The sequence below is a fragment of the Schistocerca gregaria genome, chromosome 2, assembly GCF_023897955.1.
Source record: "Schistocerca gregaria isolate iqSchGreg1 chromosome 2, iqSchGreg1.2, whole genome shotgun sequence".
Taxonomy (NCBI): domain Eukaryota; kingdom Metazoa; phylum Arthropoda; class Insecta; order Orthoptera; family Acrididae; genus Schistocerca; species Schistocerca gregaria.
Genome location: NC_064921.1, coordinates 491730867 through 491744509, shown reverse-complemented (window position 1 = coordinate 491744509; position 13643 = coordinate 491730867). Strand labels below are relative to the sequence as shown.

The 13643-nt window shown below is 43.3% G+C and overlaps 1 protein-coding gene across 1 annotated transcript in view; it reads right to left on the bottom strand.

Annotated features, from left to right (window-relative positions):
- Positions 1-13643, bottom strand: part of LOC126336195 (chymotrypsin-like elastase family member 1) — a 64883-nt gene that overhangs the window by 35644 nt on the left and 15596 nt on the right. Inside the window, exon 4 of the mRNA XM_049999702.1 lies at positions 989-1155. Within this exon, the coding sequence (XP_049855659.1) occupies positions 989-1155 (167 nt within the window). The remainder of the gene's footprint in view (positions 1-988; positions 1156-13643) is intronic.

The following is a 13643-nucleotide window of genomic DNA, read 5'->3' as shown; positions in this document are numbered from 1 at the left end:
CGTTAAAAGAAGCTGCTGGTTGAGCGAAACTTTACTTACTACCAGTTCCTTGCTGAAGTGTAGCAGAGCTGTATGGAAAGATAATTTTCTGTTGCTGGAGAAAGCATGGAAGTCTTTTGAAGGTTTCCATAGCAACATATATTAAGACCCCACCATATCCATGTCAGGGTCCAAACTACTCAGGAAACTATGGTGGAGCCTAAATTGAATGCAAAATTGATAAGAATTTTCCGTAGCTTTGAATATGACCACGAAGCAGTAGGTGAGCATACTGTGAAGCAAATTGTTCAACAGTGCTCCAAGAGAATGTACTGTGAGAATGGAATGGTGTCTTGGAAGCTGCAGCTAAACCAGTTAATTGGATATCAAGTATTGATATCGATCTCTGATTGAGAAATGCCGTGTTCAAGCAATTTTTTCCATAGAATTTGTTATCTATATCAATTTTTTGTTTAATTTGTGTTTTGCAACATTTCTGTAATTCTTCTTTTTTTTACATTTTCATGTGGCATTTGTAGATCTTAGCCTGCCATACACCGAATAATAACAAACTATTTACGCATATGTTACAGTACGCTCATCGGTAAGGGTCAAAAGTTTGTTGATCGACAACACATACTTTCTGCAGCAAGTAACTACCGACGAAAGACGCTGAGCCGAAGGATGTACGAGTAATCTATTACTACTGAGCTAGCGATTGTTGTTGATACCAAGTGAGACGATGGCTTTTAGTCTGATGTTACATGATTTGACAGGAGAGATTTTATCTGTTTTTATTCATCTTGTGTAAGTTTCTAAGATTCTTTTATGTGTTTTTCCTGCTGATGGTAGCATTAACTCCCGAAACCTCTCGTGTGAATACTAATGTAGTTAGTATCATAAATCTTTGTTGTTGAAGCTGTCAAATAACTTTCAAAAAGGCATTTTATATTGTATTATAGGTAGAAAACAAGCAGGCGAAATGACAGAACTAAAAGGTAATACGTACGGTTGAAAGGGATCAAGCTGGCCGAATATATGAGGCCTATATCGTGGACCTTGGTGGTGCTGTCGTATCCTGGGTGAACCAGTATCGTGTAACAGTCGAAGATAGCTGCGTAGTCGTCAGAGGTGCTCAAATCCTCCACTCCGAGGTACACCCACCACTTCGAGAACCTGCATAATACGTAATCCATGTCAAATATAGAACAATAACTAAACGCAAGGGTGGCCTTCCATTACATATAGGCAACTGACGCAAGCGTTTCGCCTAGGCGTAAAGAAAGTAACAAAACAGAATAAACTACAGAGGAGTCAAACCTGAGAGTTACTTACTGACATGTTGCGACTTATTGCTATAATGTGAAACGAGTCAGTTTTACAGTCGTAGTGCACTTTTTCAGCGGAACATAAGGTAAGTTTCTGAGCGTTTTTATATTTTTTTTTCTTGCTTGCATCCAATGATTTATAACTGCATTCATTCTCTCTTTCTCCCTCTCTTAATTTATTTAGTTTTTGCAATTAAGAACGTCCAGTCCCCCCCCCACTATCGCCCCCCCCTTCTCCCTCTTTCTCTCTCTCTCTCTCTCTCTCTCTCTCTCTCTCTCTCTCTCTCTCTCTCTCTCTTGAAGATAAAACAGATATGTTTTCAGTTGTCGGTTAAAGTTAACTTTGTCGGCTGTTTAACTCTTTACGTCATTGCGTATGTAGTTAGAATACCGATACCTGAATACTCAGTCATTTCTGTAACGTACTATGAACGATGCATAGCATAAATCATTTCCCCCTTACTATTATATGTGTGAATGGTACTGTTGTTTTCAATCAGTGATGGATAGTTGACAACAAATTGCATAAGGGATTAATGTATTGTAATGTTGTTGTCACTGTGCACAACTATTTAAAATGTGCTCTATACCAGGTTCTATAACGGACCCCAAGTATTATCGCTACTACGCAGTTGTGTGCAAAAGACAACTTCTCCTCAATGCCACAACAAGTTAGCAAACGAAAATGGAAAAAGTGAGCCAACGTTCTGACATTTTAATGGCATATTTGATCTTATCCGTAACACAGGTCTTCCATAGCTTACACGCTTAAGAAGACATGCAACATGTTATTTCCGGTTCAAGTTCTTATCAATAAAAACACCTAAGAGTTTAGAATACTCTGCTCGATTTATTGATTTAGTCGATGAATTATTTCTAACGGTGTGGTCAGTCATTACGCGGTACTAAATTGATTGTGTAGTGTTTCATCTAAATTCAGTAACAATTAATTTGTTGCGAACCAATTGTTTATTTTCAAAAAAAACATTGTTTACGTTTCCAAATGTTGAAACTAGTCCATATTTGAATACTCAGTAATTTCTGCTTCTTGGGTACGTAATGGAAGAGCACTCACACACAAACAAAGCAAAATAGATCCAATATCGATACCTGTGCTACACTTGTAGACTGGCGTTGCTGAAAAAATTAGCTTTCTTCAAATAATAGAAAGTTAGAAAAGATGTGCTATATCTTCCAGTAAAGGTATACATTTCAAAAATATTACCATAGATGTTGAAATGGGAAGCATAACTTCATAACAAAACTGATACTCACAGGATAAAGTGCAGGGAAGTGATGTATTACTGGGTGTAATAATAAGTGCTCAGTCATATAATTCCCATTATAGATGTAACATAAACAAAGGCCAAAACAGAAGTGAATGTGACTACTTAATGTGAACCTACAAGAAAACATTTTGCATTTCCAGATGGTATACGGTCGCTCTTGCTCATAGAACATACTGTTATGAAAAATTTTATACTTGTGTTTAGCACAGACGAAAAGGTATTACATAATGCAAGGATATGTGACAATAACATCCAAGAGTTGTAGCACATGACACATACTTGATTGACTAGTCTTCATCCACATACATCTACATAAATACTCCACAAACCACAGTACGGGCCGTTGCGGAGGGTACCCCATAGCACTACTGGTCATTTCCTTTCCTGTTCCACTCGCAAATAGGGTGAGAGAAAAACGACTGTCTATATGCCACCGTATGAAAACTAATTTCACGTATCTTATCTTCGTGGTAATTATGCACAATGTACGTTGGAGGACGTAGATTCATTCTACAGCCACCTTTGGGAAAAATGCTGCAAATTGTGAGCTCTGCATGCACCCCACGAGCGATAACAGCAGCCTCCGCCACTTCCACCAACCGCCAGTATGAACTGGGTATGGCTTCAGAACCCGTGCGACAGGTGTCGTTGATGCCGACGTCAGCCACAACTTGCAGACGACTGCTGTACCCTGCAGGCTCGATAGTAGCAGGCAAAGCCACCTCTAGACCATGGATGAGGTCCTCTGGCAGACATACCAAGTGCATATTGGCTTTTTTCCCAGGCTGAACGCTATCTGAACGTGGAGCTCCATAATGCGCCTAAGGTTGGATCTCCCCCCCCCCCCCCCCCCCCTGCGTCTGCTCGGACCCTGCTGAAGGAGCCCACCTGTACACTCACAGGGTGAATGGGTGAAACCAGACGGCCAATCCCCCACTTTTTTTATCAAAGAAAATCACCAAACGGCTGTATGTTTTGAATAGTTATTTTATTTAGACAGCCAGTTTCGGCATCTCAACAACGCCATCTTCATTCCCCATAGGCATTTCATTTGTAGATAGTCAGAGCTGTCGACACTTGGATACTGGGCCTTCAGTATCTAGATACTGTGAATTCGCTTTAGGAGTATTTACTTCGAAGACTTGACAAAGATTGACCAGTTGGCTCCAGTATGCAAGTATCGACATATCTGTAATTAGATAAAGAGCATATGGGACCTGTAGATGGTTATTGAGATGCCGAAATTGGTTGTCTAAATAAAATAACTTTTCAAAACATACGGCTGTTTGGTGATTTTCCTTGGTAAATATTTGACCAGCCCCTGTCTCGTATTTATGATGGAGATCAACATATGGTTTCTACATTGGCCCTCTGCCTCAAGCGACATGAAGGCGTTACCACCCGCCATTCTCCCTGCTATGAGGGCAGATCCACCGCGTCGGATACACTAGGAGGTACCTCGGCAGCAGAGCCCGTGGGCGAAACAAGCGACACCTGAAGTGTCCCAAGCGACGCGCCAGATTCTCCACCACCGCTATGCCCCAAGGCAGCAGACTGGAGGTGAGTGACCGTAGCCAAAAGTGCATTCAGCAGTTCACAAACTGCAGCTAGCTCCTCCTGCGTCCGTACACAGCACGCACACGTCCTACCCATTGTAGCAAGACTAATTGAAGAAGTAAAGCATAAAAGCAGACAGAACCCTGGACATGCAAATTACTACCCTTCTGATGTGTCGTCAATGGACGCTGGTGCCTCATGAGCTATGTAGCAGGCTGTCTAGAAGAAATGGAAACTGCGCTACAGGCTACCTAAATTTAGACGTAGAAAATGCTAACATACACCTCTTAGACAGAAAAACACGCATGAAATTTAAGAAATATACTACGAGGAAAACACAGGAATAGATAAAATACTTAACTTAACGCTCTGTAGATGTGTATCAGTTACAAATGAGCAAATATTGCGTCTTAGACTGAGTGAAGGTGCACTCACAAAAACTAGAGATTAAACCTATTAAACAGAAAAAAACGCAAGAAAATTAAGAAATTTGCTACAAGGAAAACACACGAAAAGATAAACATTAACTTGCAGCTCTGTAGACGTGTATCAGCCCCCATGTCCCTTAACTCTAGCAATACCAACGCATTTCCCATAACGCTCGTTATCAGGGGTATCTTTACGCAACACTAAAAACATTAAAAAATAACAAAACTCGTTAATTGTTGCTGAATTATATTAGCGGCATACTTTTTGCACTGAAGCGCCAAAGAAACTGGTATAGGCATGTGTATTCAAATTCGGAGATTTGTTAACAGGCAGAATACGGCACTGCGGTTGACGACGCCTATATAAGACGACAAGAGTCTGGCGTAGTTGTTAGATCGGTTACTGCTGCTACAATAGCATGTTATCAAGATTTAGGTGAGTTTGAACGTGAGTTTATAGTCGGCGCACGAGAAATGGGAAACAACATCTCCGAGGTAGCGATGAAGTGCGGATTTTCCCCTACGACCATTACACGAGTGTACCATGATTATCAGGAGTCTGGTAAAACATCAAATCTCTGTCTTCGCTGCGGCCGAAAAAGGAATCTGCAACTCTGGGACCAAAGACGACTGAAGAGAATCGCTCAGTGTGACAGAAATGCAACCCTTCCGCAAATTGCTCCTGATTTCAATTCAGGACCATCAACAAGTGTCAGCATGTTAACCATTCAGTGAATCATCATCGATATGGGCTTTCGGGGCTGGAGGCCCACTCGTGTACCCTTGATGACTGCATGACATAAAGCTTTGTGCCTTGCCTGGGTCCGTCAGTACCGACATCAGACTGGAAACATGTTGCCTGGTCGGACAAACCTCGTTTCAAGTTGTATCGAGTGGATGGGCGTGTACAGGTATGGGGACAAGCTCAAGAATCCATGGACCCTGCATGTCAGCAGGGGACTGTTCAAGCTGGTGGAGGCTTGTAGTAGCGTACTGGCGGTATCATTACACTTTTGAGATCAAATTGATATCAATTAATCACCCTAGCCCCCGCTCACCCCCGCCCCCGACCACGCCCACCCCACCCCTCGATGACGTCACGTGTTTTCTCAGTTGCATGTGGGCCCCAGCCCCCTCCTCCCTTCACCCTCTCCTCACCAACCTACCCTGATGGCAGGAATTCCGAATTTTGGTCGGAAATAAAAATTGGTGGTATCCTTTCAGGGACATGAACCCTGGTCCTCCTGGATGGAAATCCCAAGTGTACCCCCTAACACATGGAAACTGTCCAGATGCGAGAGAGGAAGATTACGTTAGTGTACATTATTTATTTTGCTAGGGAAACTGACGCAAATGTCTATCCTAATTACATAATTAATTAAAAAGATTGGGCCTAATTACAGAACCATATGCATAGTGTCACACAAGGGTGGTATAAAACCGCAATACAACTCAAAAACTGATGATACCATACAACTGGTGTTATCCTGCTGGGAAAAAAAATTTCGCACTACCACTCGAAACTAGCGACAGAGACACTGAAACTCTACCCTACACCTACAAGCTGTTGGTAAAAAGGCTGGAGTGTAATGTACTATCTTTAGTCTATTTGGCGGGAAATATGTTCAACTGATGAGATGCTGGTGTTGGACAGGGTGGAGTTTAAAAAGTGTTTTATCTGTAAGCATACAGTATCTATCATTGTTTTGTCCAGTCCCAAGAAAAAAATATTAATAATGATTTTATTAAGAAATACTTGTCAGGTGAAATGAGCGGAGAACAATTGTCACTTCAAGAAGTTAGAGGCCTCAGAGTTAAAGCATTGAGAAACCCTAGCGGAGGACATTTGTGAAGGGGAGAGAGATAAGACGCATACGATCAAAGCACTCACATTAATTTGAACCGCAGTTGGACAACAACAGAAGTTTTCCATATTTTATGTAAAGTACGGATCTCCAGTAGACCGTCAGATCACAGACTAAACACGCGATGGAACTGTTTGAGACTGCGCCAAGGGATACAATTGTCTCTTGTAACCTTAGGCGGGTGGCCTGCTGATAAGAGTAAATTAAGTCTGTCAAGTAATACAGAAAGGGGTTAGGAACTGGCACCTCTTTTATAAGTTATCAAAGATAATAAAGATATTACTTAAATAAATACTGAACTCTTCAGCATCCCCAGCCTGCCATTAATCCTAAAAGATCACCACTGTAACCAATAGCCACCCAGTTCTATCTCGGTGAGCTTTCTCCCTCTCATCTCCGACAATAAAGGTGGACACTCAAACAACCCTCAGATTGTCGTCAACACTACAAAACTATGCTGGGACGCGACAGTTTGAGGTCAGAGCTCGCTACAGATGTCTACTCAAAACCATCTTGCAGCCCAGGTAATCGAAGCAAATACACAGTACCACAAATGATAGAAAAACATGCATCACAGCTCTAATAATACTTCGAAATTGTCATGCAAAAAGCAGCACTCGTAATGAATGGGTCGCAATGCAGCACATGTACTGGGGAAAATCATCATCCTAAAAGACTGCAGGGTGCAGAGGGGTGGTAGTTGAACGTGTGTTCTTCTCGATGTACAGTCACAAAATGCCGAAAACCAAGGTCTTCTCATTTCCGCATTTGTTCTCAATTGCCGAACGGTGGGCTGCTGTTGGCGAGGGGGACAGGGGGTGTGTGCTGCGGTGGTCACCGGACACAGCCACGTTGTGTGGCGTGTGGGCGCTCTGTCGCTATATGTTAGATGAACAAGTTGCAGTTGAGGCGGCCACCCTTTGTCTTGTTGACTAGATGCAGGCGTAGGAGTATTGCTCTAAGGCGGTGACCAGATGGTTGAAAGCAGAGTGTGGGCAGCAGCCTTAGAGAGTGGTACTGGGGCCAGACACTCAGTGGAGCATTGAGCATTGTAGAGGGGGGAAGAGGAGGAGGCATGAGGGGAAGTGAGAAGGCATTGGTTTTCGGCAGTTTCTGATTGTACATCGAGAAGAACACATGTTCAACTACCACCCCCTCTGCACTCTGCAGTCTTTTAGGACGATGGTTTTCCCCAGTACATATTCTGCATTGTGACCCGTTCATTATGAGTGCTGGTTTTTTCACGTCAACTTCGAAGTGTAATTAGAAGTGTGATTCATTTTATTTATCCATCAGTTGTGGTAGTGTGTATTGGCTTCGATTACCTGGGCTGCAGGATGGTTTTTGAGCAGACATCTGTAGTGAACTCTGATGTCAAACGACAATAGATACTGTATGCTTACAGGTAAAACACTTTTGAAACTCTACTCTGTCCAACACCAGCATCTCGTCAGTTGAACGTATTTCCCGCCAGCAAAGAATAATGATAGTGTCTTACACCCCAGCCTATTTCCCGCGAGCTTGTAGGTGTAGGGTAGACTCGAGTGTGTCTGTCGCTAGTTTCGAGTGGTATTGCGAAATTTTTCCCAGTGGGATAACGCCAGTTGTGTGGTATAGTCAGTTTTTGAGTTGTATCGCGATTTTATACCATCCTTGTGTAGCACTATGCATATGGCTGTGTAATTAGGCCCAATCTTTGTGGTTAAATATGTAATTATGATCGACATTTACATCAGTTTCCGAGCCAAAATAAATGAAGTACACTAACGTAACCTTCCTCTCCCCATCTGGACAGTTTCCTCGTGTTAGGGGTACCCTTGGGCTTTCCATCCAGTAGAATCAGAGTTCGAGTCCCAGAAAGGTCACAGTCATTTTTAATTTCCCATCACTACCAAGCGCCACTGGTGGTTTAATTGTGTTAATGAGGTAAACTTGGGATTTTCGCCCAGGAGGGCCAGGGGTCGAGTCTCGAAAAGGGTACTGCCAGTTTTAATTTCCCGTCAATTCCCTGGTGGCAGGAGGGGGTAGGCACATCAGCACAGCTCTGGGACACAGAGATTCCCACAAATAGGGTAGGTCGGGAGGGGGAGAAGTGGGGGAGGGGTAGTGAGGGGAGAGGGGGAGCAGGTGCTGGGGCACACATGTAGCTGAGAAAACATGTGATGTCATGTCAGGGTGGGCTTGGTCGGGGGTGGGGGTGGGTGGAGGCAGGGCTGATTAATAGATCAATTTAATTAATTTGCATATCACTTTGATATAAAAATTGGAGTCATAACCTGTTACTGAAGCGGGTGTGGGGCGTACGCAGTTGTAGTGTCATAGGACTCCTGATACGCCTAGATAAGACCCTGAGAGGTGATCCATCTCTCTTCTTTCTCACTGTGAATGACAGCCTCCCAGAAGTTGCCTAAGAAGAGTCTTTGTCCTACGACATTTACTCCAAAACAATGGGTTGGAAGTTGTAACTGGGACAAGGGAAAAACTGGACTTGTCTGAGCAAGGTAAGATAAAATAACTTCATGTGCTAGTAGATCTAACGATGTTTCTTCTTGGTCCTGACTCTTGGCACCACATCTACGATGCATTGCCAATCCCAGGGCATGAAGATCGGATGGAAATTAGAGCTAGGCCTTTTTAGAGACGACGTTGTGCAGGTTTTTAGCTGCCCGACCAAAGTCATATGGTTGGTGGGGAAGAGCGGGTTTGCGAACATCGGGAGGGATAAAAGGGTATGGATAATAGAGGTACGAATATGTTTGTAGCGACTTCGCTAGAATGTCCATCACCAGCTTAGCGGCTCGCGGGTTGTCCGGCAGCGGCAGGTGGTCATGTTTGCCATGTTTGGCAGCCTCCTCTCGGACCATAGCAGTGACAGCAGCGACTTGTGCTGCCTCTTCGTCGTCCTCTTCTTCCGGCTGCTGTACCACCTCCTCCATGTCCTCGACAACCTCTCCAGCAACCTGCGCTTCCGCGTCGGCCAGAGAGGCGGTCGTCTGATTTTCTGCATTTACTCCTTTCCTAATGGGGGTCGGCGCCTCTTCTTTGCGAATCGCAAGGGTCAAGGCCTCCGTCAGTTGCCACACCAGAAGGCGCACCTCTTCCAATTCCGCCCTCAGGGACGCCCTCTCCTCGTCCATGGCGGATTGAAGGGCGGCAACGGCTTCGTCCGAGGCTTTCTGTGCGATTCGTGGAAACTATCGTAGTGGTCTTCGCGGCGCGGCCCACTTTCCCTTCCTGGATTGGGGGGGAGTGGCCTCCTTGTCTTGTTGGGCCACTTCTCCAGGTTTAGCGGCCTCAATCTTCTTCTTCTGCTTCTGCTTGCTCCAGCATCTCGCGGCTTATTACATTCGTGTGTACGACGTGCCTTCGCACACTTCATGCACGCAACCGTATTGTTGCAGGACTTTGCTACATGGCCAAGCTGTTGGCATTTATAGCACTGCTGCGTCTTCATCTTCTTCTGTCTTCTTTCCGCTTCGTACTTCATCAGCCTGGTGCTCCAGTAGGACGACGAGAAGTCGAGATCTTGACTTCCCCTTGGCTTCGCCTCCCTTGCCATGTCCAGCCATGTATGTCTGCGACATACAACAGCGGCAGCGACAGCGAAGAATTTAACTGCAGTGAGTCCAGCAGCAGTCTCGAGGAGACACGTTTGTAAGTATCCTGTGTGATCATCTGCATCTATTCATGTCCACTGTGCATTTCAACGGACTTGGGCAATTCCAGGAGGACAAGGCGACACGTCACACTTCCAGAATTGCTGCAGAGTGGCTTCAGGTATACTCTTCTGAGTTTAAACACTTCCGCTGGCCAGCAAATTCCCCAGATATGAACATTTTTAGCATATCTGGGATACCATGCAACTAACTGTTGAGAGGAGAACTCCAACCCCTCGTACTCTTACGGATTTATGGACAGGTCCGCAGGATTCTTGATGTCAGTTCCGTCAAGCACTATTTCAAACATTAATCGAGTTCATGTCACGTCGTGTTGCGGCATTTCTGTGTGTTCACTAGGTTCCTACACGATATTAGGCAGATGTACCAGTTTCTTTGGCTGTTAGTGTAGTTTCAGTTGTAGAAATAACAATGTGTCGTTCTGCCACTCAATCTACTTCGTGAACTAGGCAAAGTAGTGCCAGTAACCGTGGTCAAGTAGCGTGATCTCAATGCAAAGTTTTGTTTGACTTTAAAATCACTTTTTTCTGTTTATATTACAGTTTCTAGATGATAATTTTGTGTCGAGTCTGGTCAGCAGATTTCATTTATATTCATTTAATTTATATTCATATTTTAAATTTCCATAGCCAAAAGAAATTTCAGGGTGGTGGTGGGGCGGGGGGTGGGGGGGGGGGGGGGAGAGCTTGTTAGGTGTGATAGGGTGTGGAAGTAGAACTCGCTGCAGACAACATTAACACCATTATCAGTCTTTTGTAATCCGCTGCTGGATAAAGGACACCTGCATACTTCTCCATGCATTCTTTAACATTCACCAGTGTTGCCCCTGTGCGTCGTCTAGCCGTCTTATCAGCTCTCCTCTCTGTCTGCCTCTGGCTGAATTTCTCTTGCAGTCGTATTTACGTCTTCTACATCTACGTCTATATCTACATCTGTATCACTACTCTGCAATTCATACTTAAGCGCGTAGCGAAGGATTCTTCGAACCACATTCAGACTGCATCTATACCAACGCAGTCTGTAACAGTGCGTAGATAAATGAACACTCACTTCTTCTGCACGAGCTCTGATTTCTCTTAATTCTTTGCGATGATTATTTCTTCCTATGTACGTTGACGTCAATGAATTATTTTCATATTCAGGGGAAAGAGAAGGTGATTTCGTGAAAAGATCTCGCCACAACGAAAACCGCCTTTATTGTGGTGATTGCCTCCCCAAATCACTTATCATATCCGTTACAGTCTCTCCCCTGTTTCGTGTAATACAAAACGAGCTGCCCTTCCTTCAACGTTTTCGATGTTATCCGTTAATCCCATCTGGTAAGGATATTAAGGATATCATACAGCACTGCAGTACTCTAGCAGAGGACGGAAAAACGTAGCGCAGGCCGTCTCTTTCGTAGACATGTTGCATGTGTTCTGCCAATAAAACGCTGTCTTTGGCTTTCCTTCCCCACAACATAATCTATGTGATCGTTCCAATTTAAGTTGTTCGTTACTATAATTCCTAGATAGTTAGGCGAAATGACAGCCTTTAAACTCGTACGATTTATTGCATGATGGGAATTTAATGTATTTCTTTTCTTACTCATGTGAATTACCTCACAATTTGCCTTATTGAGGGACAGTTGCCATTTTAAGCGCCATACGGATATCGTGTCTGTGTCATTTTGCAAATGGCTTTAATCAGCCGATGACTTTACTGTACGGTAAATGATAGCATCATCTGCAAAAATTATAAGATGGGTGCTCAGATTGCCTCCTAAATCATGTATACAGACTAGGAACAGCAGATTCCTTGGGGAACGTCAGATATCACTTCTGTTTTACTCGCTGACTTTTCACTCCAATTTCTTCTCTTGTCTCTCTTTGTATTTCGCATTGTATAGCCTTTCATTGCTTGCTGAGCAATCCCCGCTTTGTGAATGGGTCTTGCACTGGAATTCTGTCTCACTGCCGTAACACCGGTAAAACTCACACACTGCAAACTTTCCTGATAAGACCCATCGGAAATTTAGTTTCGAAAACTTCTCGTAGTTTACCCAAAGCACACCAGGAATAGCACTTCAGTTCGCTTTGATACTCATACTTATTTCTTTTGCTATCTATCCAATGTCTTTTTCCAAGTGCCGTAAGTATAAAAATCAACTGGTCCTTTGGTCTCATTGTTAACTTATGTAATCATATTACGATGGAGGTTCAGGACGGGTTTCAAATCTGCACATGTCGTTGAACATTACCGGTAATCGAGGCAAACGATGCCATCAGTGAAACGGCGATGGTTGTGATACCTTCCGCTAAAACTTCTCACGTATCCTTTTTCCTAGTTAAAGGAATTGAAGGCCAGTTCTAAGATTTGAAGTCACGTTGTCTGACAGATCTATCAATTCTTAATTCCTCACTACCCTCATGACATCTAATGGCAGATGTAGCAGTGATGTATATATTGTTCAGTATATTAGCATAGAATGAATGAATGTCATTTTTCTCAAGTTCTGTCGGTCTAGATTTTGTTGTTGAAGTTATCATCATCAGGTCCTTCTCTTTCGTCATGTTTCGGACGACTTTATACATCTCTCGTGGTTTTACTTCTGGACCGAGCGAGGTGTCGCTGTGGTTAGCACACTGGACGCATTTGGCTGGACGGCGGTTCAAATGCACGTCCGGTCATCCATATTTAGGTTTTCCGTGGTTTCTCGAAATCGCTGAAGACAAATGTTGGGATGGTTCCTTTGAAATAATCCAATCTTCCTTCCGTTTTCTTTTTATTTGTGGAATTTATGTCAGTATTAACAGTCTGTGTTTTTTATTCAGCTTCTGAAGAGTGCCATTTAAAAAACCTTTGGAGTTCTTGTATAACGTTCTGTCGTTGTTAGTTACTGTGCCATCTTCGTGATGTGCGGCATTACGCACCTAACGTTTCCGTTTTGTTTACTTGACACTGTTATCGCCTTCAGTTCCTTCTCTTACCAAATTTTCGTTTACTTTCCTACATCCTCTCTAAGAGATTTCCAGATAATTTTGTTTAAATCAGATGGTTTTCCTTTTATTTTTGGCTTCTTTACAATTCCTTAGACCGTTTCTCGTAACTCCGCTTACAGACCTCTCGTTCATTGCATAAATTTTCATTCAAATAAAATGTCTTCGTTGCGTGTTTTCCTCCACATTATTCTTCCTTACTGCGCAGCGTCTTCCTCTTCTTTTCTCTTGTGCGATTTTTTTAGAGAAAATTTGTGAAGTTTCAAGGCGAGATCAGATCCCAAATAAAGAAAACTGGAAGCGAATGAAGATTCTTGTGCACATCATTGAAGAGTTGGCCTTTAATGTGATATGGACATGTGTTGAGATTAGGGGATGAATGATGGGCGCAAAAATGCTATGTTACAAACCTCCGTACTGTGGTACTTCTCATCCATTTTTTTGACAACTTTTCTTTCATGAGATTCAGCATGAGATTCTTGCAGTATAAAAAATGAAGGAAAATTGGTTTGTAGTTTGCCTTCGAAAAAGAGGCACTAGGT